Raw genomic sequence first — 15895 nt, 5'->3', positions numbered from 1 at the left:
AGAAAGAAAGAAAGAAAAGAAAAAAAGAAAGAAAGAAAGAAAAGAAAGGAGTTAGGGAGAAAAAAACCCTTTCTTTCTTTCTTTTGGAGATTTCTGGAAAATGTACCCTTACGGATGAGAGCCTGTGTCTTCATGGGTTAGAGAATAACCACGCTTTGTGCATAAAAAGTTATTAAGCACAATTCCTGAATTATACATAATGACTAGCTGTCAGTCAGTTGTGCATTTCTGTGTATGCTGGTCTTCACTTAATAAGACTTTATTTCACAGATCACTTGGTGTCCCTACTTCACTGAAACTAGGTGATTATCTTTTAAAGTCTCATTTCACATAACCTAGGAGGTATATAGATTTCTTTAAAAATGTCATTGCCATTATTTTAAACCTTACCCATGGTATATAAAAACTTACAGAAAGACAGGATAGGTTCATTATTTTAAACCTTGCCCATGGTGTATATTAGCTCACAGAAAGACATAGAATAGGTTCCTGCCTTAAGAAAACCTGACCCACAAAAAAGCCTGGGTTTACACAAAAGAGGAATTAAGGGCGGGGAGCCCACCTTACGACAGAATGAATAATAGAATTTTATCCAAGAGCAGGCATCCTGAGGACATTTAAGACCCAGATGCATTTTTCCTTGTTCAAGAGCACACATCCAAAAATTGCAGTCTTTCTGGGAGTCATGATCACTCTGCACATAAAGCGTTTAGGTTCAGAGCTCGGGGAGGCCATTACCACGGCTGCTCTCCGTCTGCCCTGTGAGGGTCCTTGGGGTGGCTGCACTCTGGGGATGGCGCTGGGGCTGACTGACTCACGTGGTCGTGTAACACATCAGACCTTCCAAAGTCAAACCCTTGTTTTGTTTCAAGGCTCAATTATGACAGGACTTGGTCTCAGAGCAGATCCCCTCCCTAGGCTGGAGAAGGCCACTTTAAAACAGATGGCATGCCCCACTTCATCATTTTTATGGCTCTGATCTGTGTTCTCCACTGGCCTCTGGTAAATCAAGAATACAAGTGGACACGAAGATCTGCTTTAAAAAATAAAGAACGGACCGGGTGCGGTGGCTTATGCCTGTAATCTCAGCATTTGGAGGCCGAGGTGGATGGATCTCCTGAGGTCAGGAGTTTGAGACCAGCCTGGCCAACATGGCAAGACCCCATCTCTGCTAAAAATATAAAAATTAGCTGGGCATGGTAGGCACGTGCCTATAATTCCAGCTACTCCGGAGGCTGAGGCACGAGAATTGCTTGAACCCGGAAGGTGGAGGCTGCAGTGAGCTGAGATCATGCCACTTCACTCCAGCCTGGGAAGCAGAGCGAGACTCTGTCTCTAAATAAATAAGTAAATGAATTAAATTAAATAAAAATAAAGAACCAAGTAAGTCCTGTCTACAGGAAAAGGCCTTACTTGCTGGAGAAGTAGCTTGCTGTGCTGGAGTAGACTAGTAAGTTGGAACGGTGATACAGTACCACCTTACAGAGCTGCTCTAGGGCACCATGGGGACTGTCTGAGAAGCCCCTGGCACACTGTAACAGGTGGCATCTGGTGTGGTGATGATGATGAGAATGATGATGAATGTGAAACACTCTGCTCTCATTTCTAGACCAAGATTTACAATAAAATTATGCACCTGTCCACCTCCAACCTGTCCATGGGAGAAATGACTGCTGGACAGATCTGTAATCTGGTTGCCATCGACACCAATCAGCTCATGTGGTTTTTCTTCTTGTGCCCAAACCTCTGGGCTATGCCAGTACAGGTACTAGATGGACTGAGGGGAAGGGAGGGGGGCAGCAGGACACACAACCAGAATCTGCTGGTCCATGGCCAGTAACTAGGAGCACACCGTCTTCCACTCCATGCTTCCCTGTACCTTTCACACACTTGGCTATACCACAGGCTGTACCTCTGGGTCCCTCCTGTCCCATACTCTGCAAGCACTGACCATCTCTCTTAATGAACAGAGAAGGCAGTATCATTAAGACTTTAAAAATGGAGCCAACTTTATAAACTATAGAAAAATCAAGCCAGGTGCAGGGGCTCACACCTGTAATCCCAGCACTTTGGGAGGCTGAGGCAGGAAGATCACATGAGCACAGGAGTTCAAGACTGGCCTGGGCAACACAGTGAGACCCCTTCTATGCAGAAAAAAAAAAGAGGAAAGAAAAGAAAAATCGTACGTGGAATGCTCACAGATCTTAAAAGCTATGTTGTAGCAAAATATTTAATTACATCAAAAAGTGTTAGTGATGTATTTTTAAGCAAAAAGAGTAAGTTACAAATAGTATATGTTGTATGCTTACTACTAAACTGGAATATAAGTTATGTATACATTTGTACAGATTCACACATGAAAAAGAATTGGAAAATCACATAGTGGGATTATAAGTGATTTTTATTTTCTTTATGTGTTTCTAAATTCTCTTATAAGTGTGTATAAGTTTTGGAAATCAACATGATACTTTTAGCCTAGGCAACAAAGTGAGACCCTGTCTGTACAAAAAATTAGCTGGGGGTGGTGGCTCACAATTATAGCCCCAGCTACTCAGAGGCTGAGGTGGGAAGATTACCTAAAGTCCAGGAGGCAGAGGTTGCAGTGAGCTACAATCACACCACTGCACTCCAGCCTGGGCGATAGAGTGACACCTTGTCTCAAAAACAAACAAAACCTGGTGTTTTTTAGCCAGATGTGGTGGTGCGCCCCTTTAGTCCCAGCTACCTGGGAGTCTGAGATGGGAGGATTGCTTGACCCCAGGAGTTCAAGGCTGCAGTGAGCAATGATCACGCCCCTGCACTTCAGCCTGGACAACAGAGAGACTCCTGTCTCTTAAAAAATAAAAATAAAAACGTTAAAACATGGTATTTTTTTAAAGCAAGACAACCTTTGGTGCTGGCTCAGGAAGAGGTACATTACCCCCCAGTAATCAGAGGAGAATCGTCAGCGTGGTTGATCTGACCTCGGGCTCCATGTGTCCCATCTCCCACCCGGAGCTCTTCCACCACAGAGTCTGATCCTGTCCTATGCCTGGGACTAAATCTTCACCCTGGTGTTCAGGCCAGAAACCGAAATCCCAGACCCATTCCCAGAGGGCGGGAAGGTTCCACCGGGAGAGCTTGATGTAGCAGAAAGTGACTTGGGTGAGACAGGCTGATTCAAATACTTAACCTCTCTGAGCCTTGGTTTCTTTATCTATGAAATGGGGAGGATGCCCACCCTCTGGAGTTGCTATGGCAATTCAGTTAGATAATGTAAGTAACACAGCAGGCAGAGTGCCCCCCAGAGTCTTCACTTCGTAAATATCAGATCCCTCTAACTTGCACATGTTTGGTATGAGTGAGGTGTTACCAATCCAGAATCCATTGCTTCTTGGGATAAAGATTCCATAAACCTTCATCTCCAGCGATTTGTATTGGTCCTCCTTACTTGTAAAGCTTAGAGTTAAAAAATATTAAAAGAAAAAAAGGGGAGAGGCTCCCACAGGGACACAGCTAGACAAGATGGGATGCAGGGAATCTGATGTTCTTTTTTATGGGAACAGTCATATATGCCATCCCCCATTACCATCTACCCATGCCCAGACTGCCCCCACTCTATTCTACCAAGACAGATCAATGACTATAAAAGCTACAAAAGGGCCTGGAGATCTCATCTAGTTTAGTTACCAACCAACCTTTTATGTACAAGACTTTCTAAGCTGGGTGTGGTGGCTCATGCCTGTAGTCTCAGCCACTCAAAAGGCTGAGGTAGGAAGATGGCTTGAGCCCAAGAGTTCGAGTCCAGCCTGGGCAACATAGAGAGACCTCATCTCTAACACAATTTTTTTTTTGAAACATGAAAAATGAAGATTTCTGACCATGCTTCTCTCATTAGTTAACACTTTGGGCTGTGAGGGCCTGATGCAGAGAGACACAGCCTGGGAGGATCCTAACATGTACACAGCATTCAAAAGGCTACAAGACACTTTCTGTTGTGTCCCCTTGAACAAGCAGTTTGTAAGATTTTGTTGGCCAGGCATGGTGGCTCACTCCTGTAATCCCAGCACTTTGGGAGGCTGAGGCTGTTGGTTCACCTGGGGTCAGGAGTTCGAGACCAGCCTGACCAATATGGTGAAACCCGTCTCTACTAAAAATACAAAAATTAGCCGGGCATGATGGCGTGTGCCTGTAGTCTCAGCTACTCCGGAGGCTGAGAGAGGAGAATTGCTTGAGCCCAGGAGGCGGAGATTGCGGTGAGCTGAGATCGCGTCACTGCGTTCCAGCCTGGGTAACAGAGCGAGACTCAGTCTAAAAAAAAAGAAAAAGAAAAAGAAATCAGGTTTTGTCTACTAAACCTGCTGCATGATTACCATTACTAGTACTCACAGGGTTTGTTGCACATGCATCATTGCTAATAGTGCTAACTAATATTAACAGCCCTTGCCCTATGCCTGGCCCTGTCCCAGCCCCTCTCCCTTGTATAATTTAACCCTTTCACTGGGGGTAGGGATTTTTCTATCTACTGATTTCTTACCTTTGCTCATTTATCATGAAGTGTCCTTTGGTTTTCTGTTTTTGTATATACCTTTACCACTTATAGATTTGACCAGCACTCAAGAACCAGTGTTACTCCTGGGAGTTGATACAATCCCAGCCCCATGGCAAAGAAACTCATGTGGTTAGGATTCTGCGTGCAGCCTGGTTAGCCACAGGGCACACAAGGCTTTTTATAATATTGACATGAGTGCAGAAGCCCCGTTCCCGTGTAAGCCCTGAGGGCTCTTGTTGTTTCATAATCTTTTTTTGGTCACATGCACACAGCTTTATTGAGATATAACCCACTCATTTAAAGCGTACAACTCAGTGGGTTTTAGTGTCCTATATTCACAGAGCTGTGCAGCCATCATCACAAATGTGGAAGTTTTCATTTCCCCAAAAAGAAACCCGTACCCATTGGCAGTCACTCCTCATCTTCGCCCCCAGCCCTTGGCCACCGTTAATCTACACATACTTTTGAAAGGCTAGTGAAACTTTCTCAGAAAAATAAATGCTTGCTCAAACATTTGGGCTATAATTTCAGGGGCTTCATGGGTGCCCCCCTGACATTTATCAAGAACACCAAGTTAAGGAATTTAGCTATAATGGAGGCCTCTGTGTTTCCCAGTCTCCTGGGTATCAGAGGCCCAGAGAGGGCAGGTGCCTTACCCTGGGCCACGCAGTGAACCAGTGGCAGCACCATACTCACACATCTCCTTTCTGCGGTTCCCCCGTGACAGAGTTCTCAGGAAGCTTTTTCATTTATTTTCTGAGAGGAGGGTAAGCCACCTTGTGTTGATCTCCAACTATATGCCAGCCACAATTCTAGGTGCTTATCATAAAGGTTCATTTAATCTTCACAATAGTCCTGCAGAGTGGACAGAGTCCTTCAGAGTGGGCATTATAATCACCATTTTAAAGATGAAGAAGCTGAAAACCAGAGAGGTTAAGTAACTCACCCAAGACTGCACAGCAAAAGGCTGGGGCCTTGAAACTCAGGGCCACAGACTCCAAAGACTATGTCCTCCCCACTATGCTAGACTGTTTTCCTAACCTGTGAATAGGAGACAAAATCGTCCTTTTATTTCTCACAGTTGCTTTGCACACTCAGAATCCATGATTTCTTCTGCATGAGGGCCATTCAGACCTGTGCAGAAGAGAGGAATGGACCAAGAAGTCTTGGGAGCACCTAGGAGGAGGGGATGGGGGAGCATAAGGAGGAGCCAGGGAACAGCAGCAGCTGCAGCACCAGCTCCCACCGCAGCCGCTGCCAGTCCCCTGGAGGTGGTGTGGGTGCAGACACCGGCTCACAAGGTGCCCTGTTAGTGAGCTTGGGGTGCCATGGGAGCCTTCTTGTTGTCAGGCCCAACCCAAGCTGGCTGAAGAACACCCTGATGGCCTCCATTTGAGCACAACTAATGAAGGACTGGATGCCAGAGATAAGTCCAGGAGGGTGATGCTGCAGGGCAGGCCAGGGAAGAGGGTACTTCATCTCTATCATGGTCCTCTGCCCATCCATGCCAGCATCTAACACCTGTTAAACACTGGGAGGCAGGTGGTGAAGGGGCCACTTCCCAGCCTCTAAGATACCTCCTAAGCCAGGAGGCATTCTGTGATTAAATTACAGGGCCTCCCACTTACTCCTTTATCCTTGAGGCGGTGCTGGGAGCTTAATGCCAATCTGGTGTAGGGCTCTGGGACTACAGGACCAAGGCAAGCAGTCCTTTCTCTCTCTCTCTTTTTTTAGCTAAGGAAGCCAGCACATCTGTTCTTTGAGAAAAAGCCCTGTATTTAGAGGTGTCTGCCTTTGAAGGCAACCTGAGAAACTGTCATCTTGGCGCTTTGGGGACTGGCCATTTACGCTTCTCATAAATATTCAGAAGTAGGCAGTCATTTACAAAGAGCTAAATGCAGAAGGAATTCTCTTTTCAGGGAATACCTGGCAGATTCATTAAAAAAATTAAAGAAACCAAGAGCATAAGAATGAAAAGCGAATCCTCGGACGCCAGGCTGGTTTTGTCTGGCATGGGTGCAGTAACTTTGCCTCTTCGCTCAGTTATCACTTTTTTCCAATGACAGTAACCATAAGCCCTGAGAGCCAGCAAACAGAACAAAAGGTGCTGTCACAAACATTGTGCAATCTCAGCTCTGAGATTTCCATCTGGAAAATAGACTGGAGAGAGTTAAGGCTTCAACCAGCCTTGCAGATAAATGCAGTTAGTTACCAGCCCAGCAACCCTCTGCTTGCATGAGAGCCCATTATGCTAACCTCCTTTTGAAATTGCTTTGTTCCTCCTCCTTCCCTGCACTCCACTCCCCAAGACAATTTGGAAACCTGGGCACCAGGGCTTGTCCCACTCTAGGGGACTGGGGAAACAGGGATTTTGCCAGCACCTCCTGGCAGGGCAACCATCAGATCAAAGGGACCTGACCCATGACCCCCTTCCTCAGATCATTGTGGGTGTGATTCTCCTCTACTACATACTCGGAGTCAGTGCCTTAATTGGAGCAGCTGTCATCATTCTACTGGCTCCTGTCCAGTACTTCGTGGCCACCAAGCTGTCTCAGGCCCAGCGGAGCACACTGGTGAGTGCCCAAAGGTGTGTGTGTTTTGTCCCTCTTCCCCTCCTTCCCCCGACAGCAGCAGGTCTCCTCCCACACACCCACACCGTCATTGACTTTGACTTTGACTTTGAGTAGGCCACTTCACCTGTCCAGGCCTCAGCTTCTTTGTCTGGGAAATGGAGTCAATGGGGGAGGAGGCTGCCTCCCGGTGGGGACAGGAGGTGGGCATGGCAGTGACAGTATTGACACTCAGGCCTTCCTCTCGGGTGGGAGACGGAGCAGAAGCCTCTCCCCTCTGACTCGGGGACCCCTGCAGGAGTATTCCAATGAGCGGCTGAAGCAGACCAACGAGATGCTCCGCGGCATCAAGCTGCTGAAGCTGTACGCCTGGGAGAACATCTTCCGCACGCGGGTGGAGACGACCCGCAGGAAGGAGATGACCAGCCTCAGGGCCTTTGCCATCTATACCTCCATCTCCAGTGAGTTCACCCCACACAGCCAGCCCTGGGTGCTGCTGCCTACATGCAAGGAGAGGGTGTCAGAGCTCGGGTGAGAGGGGGTGCAGGGACAGAAGCAGGAGGCCTTCAGATTATCCGACTCAGTAGGGGAGCCTCAAACTGGCTCTGATAGCTAAGCTCCCAGAAATCAAAGTATTCTTCATTCATTTATCCAACAAACATGCATGGAAAGCCTGCTATGTGCTGGACACTGTGCTGGCCCTCAGGATACAGTGATGCGGAAGAGAGATGAAGTTTCATTCCTCGTGGAACTGATATGTTATTGACAGACAGCAGCAAGTAAGTAAATGACCACAGTTTTGAACTCTCCTAAGAATGAAGACTTTTTAATAAGTCAGACTGAGCTGTCATTGCCCTGGGGAAGCTACAAGAAAGCTTCCATCTACTTGGGGCTATGCAAAAGAAAAAGACTAGTTATCCTTAAATATCAGAAGCCCAGGCTGAAGGTACTCACAGGTGTAGGGACTGAGTTTGTATTAACCAAGTAGTTTGGGAACCCCAAGCCAAGGAATAAGAAAAAGACCAAAACTGGTAAAAGTCCTGGAGTCCCATATACTTGAAACCATTTTACTGAGAATGTAAAACTTTTTTTTCTTTTTTCGAGATGGAGTCTCGCTGTCACCCAGGCTGGAGTGCAGTGGCAAAATCTCGGCTAACTGCAACCTCCACATCCCAGGTTCAAGCGATTCTCCTGCCTCAGCCTCCCAAGTAGCTAGGACTACAGGCACACGCCACCACACCCGACTAATTTTTGTATTTTTAGTAGAGACAGAGTTTCACCATATTGGCCAGGCTAGTCTTGAACTCCTGACCTCGTGATCCACCCGCCTCAGCCTCCCAAAGTGCTGGAATTACATGCATGAGCCACTGAGCCCAGCCCAAAAGATTTTTTAGAAATTGAAATTTTAGTTATGGAAATTAATTCAGTGAACAATGGTCCCCTGGTCAGAGTGAGGGCTTATGGAGGTCAGGTGATCCATGGAGTCCTGGCCCAAGTTTATCTCACAGTTGGTCTCGTGGCTCCATGGACCCATCCCATGGTGGTTACTTCCCAAGTGCATAATTGGGATGTAGATATTTAGCAACCAGCTGACTTCACACTAGTTCCCTGACCTGTCCAGTCTAAGAGTCATTATGGCCAAGTGGAAGCCCCTGGAAAGAAGAAAACAAAAAAGAACCAAAACTTACTCAGTGCACAGGTTACATGAATGAGTATAGCTGAAGAGAGAATTTTTGAATTAGAAGACAGATGAGTGGGAATTACACAGAACGTGGCAAGGAGAGTAAGTTGGTAGAACCATTTTACAGATGGGAAATTAAGGCCAGAGGGGAGTGTGTTCCTGAGATCCCTCCTGAGGTTAGTAGCATGGCTCGGACTAGATCCTCCAAAGTCTCTTAACTCCTGGTCTCAGGCTATTTTCCACAAAGAGCTGGGGGCCTCTGTGGGGTGAAGAAGACTTAGGACACCATGGGGCACCATTATGAGTCCATTTCCTCTTAGGAGAAAAAAAATCTCTGGGCTCTGAAAGGAGTAGAATTAGGGTAGGAAATTAAGAGAGGCTACTGACCACCTCCTCCAACTAAAATTGGTTCTTTTGGTGCCAGGAAGAGACACACCTGGTGGGGGAGGGAAGGTGGTAATGGAGGGGGTGCTGGTAGTGTCTCCCAGATAGACCCATACAACAAGTCTCATGGAGAATGAGACGGTCACTCAGGTCATCTGCGTATTCTTGGCATTCTTGCTGCCTAGAGAGAGAGTCTGATGGAGCTAGGTGGCCACCAAGCTGTCCCACTCCCCAAGACAGTTTGGAAACATGGGCACCAAGGCATGTCCCTGTCTAGGGGACTGGGGAAATATCCCACAGCAGTGTTCTCACAGTATGGGGCTGGCCATGAATACCCCAGGAGTCCAACCTCCCTGTATCCAGCTAGACCATGGTGTCCTATGCCTCAGGCAGGGAATGTGGTCTAGTCATCAGTGGCTGGGCCGTCTGCCATACATGGCGCAAGCCATGGCGTTTTATGCAGAAAGTCCTGCTAGCATTTGATTTTCTCAGAATGGAGCTGTGAGCATGGCAGGCAACCACTGTTTCCTGGATTCTTCACCAAGACACCCCAAATTCCTGGTCTCTCCCCGTTATCCTCATCCCTGACCCTGTGGTTCTCAGAGCCTCCAAACACACTCAGGCTAAGCACTCCATAGACAGGGGAAATTTAGAAGGAACATCTAGGGAGCTCAGAAAAGCCAATGTCCCTAGCCCCAGGCCCACTTCAACCTTCTCTCTGTCAGTCCTGCCTGCCCCTGGAGGCTGGTTACATGAAGAGTAACCCCCTGCTTGTGTATAGCCCCCCAGTTTTGTACAGGTTTAGAGACAGTTCCCAGCAGTAGGAACAGCTGCCGAGGTGGGAGAGGGCTTCTCCCGATAGCCGGGGGACTTCCTCTCCCAGGAACAACAGGGTGGGGTAGAGCAGGCTTGTCGTTGCTGAGATAGAGAGAGGGAAGGGAAACAACAAGGAAAGTAGGGGCACTGGGTCCCCAAGGTTCTTGGCACAGCAAGCAGTGAAGTTGGGGCAGCCTCAGGTCATGTAGTGGGGGCAGGTGACATCTGCTTTGACTGCTCCTAAGAGATATGTACTCATCTCCTGGATTCCAAACTGCAGCCTGGGACATGTTTTCTTATATAAACAGCATCAAAAGATGTGTGAGTTCCCAGGCTAGCCCACTGAACCCTACCTAGTGGGTGCTCATTGTCCCCCAGAGCCCCCAGAAGACAAGCCGTGGCTTTGTGATGGGCCTGGGGCCAGGAGGACCTAGGGATATGTTGTCAAGAGCTGAGAAGACTCTGGAAAAAAGGGGCTCTGGAGCCAAGCAGGAGCCCGCCCAGGACTCCTCACCTGTCCAAGTCACCTAGGGAGAGAAACAGAGCAGCCCAGGTTGGTCCCTGGAAGAGAGCAGCGGAGGAGGGGAAAGGGGAGAGCCCTTGGGGAGAGCTTTGAAAGTCAAGTGCTGTTTGCTCAGTGTGTTTGCCTTTCCGAGGATGTGTTTTTTTTCCCTCCGTTAGTCAGCAGTGGGAGGGGGAGAGAGACGGGTGGTAGGGTGCAGGGTACCTCCTGGCTGCAGGCATATGCTTTGAGTGCATGTTCATTTACCTCCTCTGGACTTCCTGCCTTCTGTTACCAGGGATCAAGACACAGGTCATTAGGCGTGAGGTAATGGGGCATCTCTTGTTCTGACCCCTGGCGCCAGTCTTGGAGTCCTGACGCTGCAGAGGAGCCCCAGAGTCACATTTCCTGTTGGGGCCCATCCTGCTCATATGCGGCACCATCAGACTTCTGGGCAGGCAAGATTACCTGTGACTCTGTCTGATGGTCTCGCCATCAATATCACTGAGAGTAGCTGTGTATGGAGTCCCGAACTGGTACAGGATAAAACAGGGGGCTGAAAAGGGAATGAATGGGCACAGTTTCTCTGGCATCAAAAGTCACATCCAGAATTGATATTTCCTGTTGAATAAAAATAGAAATATAAGTTGCTCAGTGGATGTTGAGTGAGCCCTATTCATGTGCCCCACTCTGTGCCAAGCACCAGGAAGGAGGGAAGGGAAAAACGATAAGATGTGCTCCCCGTTCTCCGGGAGTTTATGCTCCACTAAGAAGTCAGAGTTAACATGCACAGAACAGTGTGGCAGCGAGAGCAGAACCGTGTGGCCAGCTCCATGCTTGCCGCCTAGCAAGCGTGATTGCACTTCATCCTCATAACAACTTGGTGAGGTGTGTTGCTCTATTGTCCCATTTTACAGCAGAGAGGACTGACTCTCAGTGAACTGAAATGTCTCAGTGAGGTCTTCCACAGCAAAAGGCGAAGCACAGAGAAGGAAGTCCATGTGGGCTGGGAGTTCACCCAGAGATTCATGTAGGGGCGATGTGGGCTGTACCTTGCAAGACGGTGGGATTTCAATGAGGAGAAGACACAGTGGGAGGAAGCTGGAGACAAGGGCTGTGGTCTCTTCCTTTAGAAGTCAGTTCAATCTTTTTTTTCCTTGCAGAAGCAGCATAACTCTAGGTGATTCCTCTGTATCTGAGGACAAGCTTTGTAGAGGTGACAAAGGGGTCCTAGGTCCTATCAGGCAAGCACTCGATATGCTGCCAGTTCATTCTGTCCATTGTGAGGCACCCATTCCAGAGCGCTTCCTCTGTGCCAGGCTCTACGGAGGTTCTGGATGTTAAAGAAGAAGCAGGCATGGCCCTGGCCCTCCCAGTCTTGTGGGAGATTGATCATGCCCATGAATAGTGGCTGTGCATGTGGTCAGAGCCACAGGGTCAATTCCAAATGCCCTTGTTTCTCTTTTGTGTTACTCACCTGACCCTGGGTCTTTCGTTTCTTCCATTCATTTTTTTTAAACAAATATTTCCTGCCCACCTTCTGTGTGCCAGGCCTGGGGTTGCAGTGGGAGAAGCCTCTGTCCTCCTCAGTGGAGGCGCTAACTCAGAACAGGCAGTGGAGAAAAACAACATGACCTGGAGACCTGGTGCCCCTTCCTTCCCCAGCATCTCTGAAATTCTTTTGGTTGTTGTTGTTTTGAGACGGAGTCTCACTCTGTTGTCAGGCTGGAGTGCAGTGGCGCAATCTCAACTCACTGCAACCTCTGCCTCCCAGGTTCAAGTAATTCTCCCTGCCTCAGCCTCCCAAGTAGCTGGGATTACAGGTGCCTTCTACCATGCCGAGTAATTTTTTTTGTATTTTTAGTAGAGACAGGGTTTCGCCATGTTGGCCAGCCTGGTCTCAAACTCCTGACCTCAGGTGATCCACCTGCCTTGGCCTCCCAAAATGCTGGGATTACAAGCATGAGCCACCGTGCCTGGCCTGAAATTCTTCAATATCTACCTGCCCTTCTGCCAGTTGGTGCAGCCACAGTGGGCTGCTTATGCATATCCTGGCCTGGCTTGGTGGGGAGCATGGCTGAGGGAGAGCTGGGGAACCCATCAATTAAGGAGGTAAAGATCAGTCTGACTGAGATGCCTCCTGCCACACTTCCTCAGCTGCCAGCAACTGACACCATTAACCTGATTTCCTTCCCCCTCTGTTGACTGCACTGACTATTGGACTGAATGGGAAATAGCCCCGTGCACCTCAAAATACACTTCCCCTCCTGCAGATGCATCTTGCAATTAGGCCCAAGCTGTGAGCCTGCATGCTCCTCCCCTGGCCCTGCACAGGCAACAAAGCTGAAGTTAATCAGACATACAAATGGCTGGCTAAGCCTCTCTGACACGTAACTTCTGGAACATGTATCAATGCTTTGGAAATGAAAAGCTCCTGGTATTGCAATGCCAGGCTGGTGCCCATAAGGGCCAGAAAACATTCCTTGGGCAAAGCCAGGGGGAGTGGGTGATCTGATCCCAGCTCAGGTTTGTTGATTTGTTGTTTTGTTTGTTTTGTTTTGTATGGGGCAAGGGTTGAGGGTATGAAAAACTTACACAATCATTTACTACCGTAGCCCCCAGAACCCAGCACACCAGCACAAGGCCTGGAACAGGGAGACCTTTTTTGAATGAATAAGTCTTTTTTTTTTTTTTTTTTTTTTGAGACAGAGTTTCACTCTTGTTGCCCAGGCTGGAGTGCAGTGGCGCGATCTCGGCTCACTGCAACCTCCGCCTCCTGGGTTCAAGCTATTCTCCTGCCTCAGCCTCCCGAGTAGCTAGGATTATAGGTATGCGCCACCACGCCTGGCTAATATTTTGGTATTTTTAGTAGAGATGGGGTTTCACCATGTTGGCCAGGCTGGTCTCAAACTCCTGACCTCAGGTGATCCACCCACCTTGGCCTCCCAGAGTGCTGGGATTACAGGCGTGAGCCACTGTGCCCAGCCTTGAATGGATAAGTCTTAAGGGATATTTTTGGAAAGGATATTCTAAAAAATACCCATGTCTCTACACTATTGCAGAAGGGCTTTCAGTTTTGATGGCAGCCTTTCAGGCCAGCCTACACGCAACTAAACTTTTCCATAACAGCATTGCACTTACACAAGAAGAAGGTTTTATAATCCTGTTTCACTTGCCGTTATTTCACATAGTTCTTCCTCCTTAACTTTCAAGATCTGAGCACTATCATGTTCTTCTTTTTGTTTTTGTTTTTTTCTAAATCAAATTAAGGTGAGTCACCTCACCTTGGGCCTGAGTTGGACAGAAATCTATTCTTGGCTATATTCCCCACCCCTCCACCACCTTGGAACCTTATAGAACTTTATGTGGTTCAGGAAAATGAGGGCGAGGCCTCAGATCTTCAACCCATGACAGCTGTATGCCCAGCTCCCTGCCTTCCTGTCTCACCCCCAGCTAGGGCACAGGACCGACTATTGTGCTCAGAGAGGTGCCAGAGCCTGTAACAACCCCAGACTTCCCAGGTCCAGCCACATCCACCCCAGAGCCCCAAAAGATGATCTTCAGAGAGATCTTTAAAACACAAGTAGCTGGTCACTTCCATCCAGACCGGAACCCAAGATGGCTGCGCTCTTGCTGAGACATGTTGGTTGTCATTGCCTCCGAGCCCACTTTAGCCCTCAGCTCTGTACCAGAAATGCTGTTCCTTTGGGAATCACAGCCAAAGAAGAGATGGGGCAGTTCTGGAATAAGAACACAAGTTCAAACTGTCCCAAATCTCCCCACATCACTATCTACAGTTGGTCTCTTCCCATGGCGATGTCCATCTGCCACCGTGGCACTGGTATTGCTTTGAGTGCAGGGGTCTCTCTTTTTGGCGTGTTGGCCCTGTTACTCCCTGGGAATTTTGAGTCTTATTTGGAACGCGTGAAGTCCCTGTGTCCGGGGCCAGCACTGATCCACACAGCTAAGTTTGCACTCATCTTCCCTCTCATGTATCATACCTGGAATGGGGTCTGACACTTGACGTGGGACCTAGGAAAAGGCCTGAAGATTCTCCAGCTATACCAATCTAGAGTGGTTGTCCTGGTTCTTACTGTACTGTCCTCTGTAGGGCTGGCAGCCATGTGAAGAACAGAGGTTCCCAGCATCATCTTCCTACACATTATTACATTCACCCATCTTTCTGTTTCTCACTTTTATCTCCAGCCTGGGAAAAGTTCTCCTTATTTGTTTAAATCCTTTTGTGCTTTTAGATCCCCTTGGAGCAGTAGAGTACCTTGTAGACCATAAGAGTGGAAAAGGGTCTAGTTTTCCCCTTGTTTCTAAAGATGGGGTGGCTGAAAAAACTCCCCTTTTTTGCCTACAGCTTGCCTACTCTGGGCCTAGAAGTGGTTATTCTGTCTCCATATTGGCCTTTGATTTGTGCTGAGGGTCAGCTTTTGGCTCCTTCTTCCTGAGACAGTGGAAACAATGCCAGCTGTGTGGCTTCTGCCCTGGGGGCTGGGGGTGAGGCTTTGGGTGCCACTGCCTGTGGGTTGCTGGCTTAAAGGACAATTCTGTTCATTGGTGAGAGCCCAGGCCATTAACACCTACGCAGTGTTATTGAAAGAAGAGAGGCGGGGGTGGAGGGGAATTAGTCTATCCCAGCTACAGGGAGATAAAGAGGGCTAGTTAGTTCTTGGAGCAGCTGCTGCTTTGAGGAGAAAATGTATAGCTTTTGACACAAGAGGAAGATCCAGAAAATTATCATTGAACATATTAAAGGTTATTTCTTTTTCTTGCAAAACACACACACACACACACACACACACACACGAACACACACAGCTGATGATTCTACTCTCCCAGCCCCAGCCATGAAGGGGACCCAGAACTCCCTGCACAAAGGCTGTCCTTCAAGGAGAGGGTGAAAGAAGTGGAAAATCACATTTTCATTCTTTAGCGTCTCCATACAACAGCCAGAACTGGGCAGAAGCTAATTATATCAGAAGCATACTCCATGTTGCTGCATCAGCTTTGGGATGTTCATTTTTAAATTTATTTATAGCTTGTCTCATTCCTCAAAGGAGTTCAGGCAGCTACAAAAATAAAGACAATAAAATTGAAAAAAATTAAATTAAAAAAACCATGACCAGGGAAAATGTGCAGTAGAATGAAGTGTCAATTATCACGTTTTCTGACTGCAAAATCTCCCCCACAGCTGATGCACCATCATTTACTACAACAGCCCCTCTTGTTGGACATTTCCAGTTTATTTTGTTTGGGATGGTTTGTTGCTGTTGCTGTGGTTGTGGTTTTGTTTTATTGAATTTTGTGTTAGCTGAAGCTAATACCATCTTGCTGATGGCTTTGCGCTGCTCTTGAATGATTACTCAGCATAAATTCCCTGGAGACGGATTATAGGATCAGAA

At 47.8% G+C, this 15895-nt stretch overlaps 1 protein-coding gene and 1 pseudogene across 11 annotated transcripts in view; both read left to right on the top strand.

Annotated features, from left to right (window-relative positions):
* The window catches only part of ABCC8 (ATP binding cassette subfamily C member 8), an 83930-nt gene that overhangs the window by 26522 nt on the left and 41513 nt on the right, over positions 1–15895 (top strand). For all 11 annotated transcript variants that reach the window (XR_001707184.4, XM_024347003.3, XM_024347002.3 and 8 more), the window contains exons 8-10: positions 1610–1765; positions 6970–7104; positions 7400–7562. Coding sequence is in view for 10 of the 11 variants with exons in the window: in XM_024347003.3 (XP_024202771.3) it covers positions 1610–1765; positions 6970–7104; positions 7400–7562 (454 nt within the window). In the remaining variant the exon portion in view is untranslated. The remainder of the gene's footprint in view (positions 1–1609; positions 1766–6969; positions 7105–7399; positions 7563–15895) is intronic.
* On the top strand, positions 14046–14708 carry LOC134807333 (succinate dehydrogenase cytochrome b560 subunit, mitochondrial-like; annotated as a pseudogene).

This window comes from Pan troglodytes, chromosome 9, assembly GCF_028858775.2.
Source record: "Pan troglodytes isolate AG18354 chromosome 9, NHGRI_mPanTro3-v2.0_pri, whole genome shotgun sequence".
Classification (NCBI taxonomy): Eukaryota; Metazoa; Chordata; class Mammalia; order Primates; family Hominidae; genus Pan; species Pan troglodytes.
This window is presented reverse-complemented; position numbering and strand designations above follow the sequence as displayed.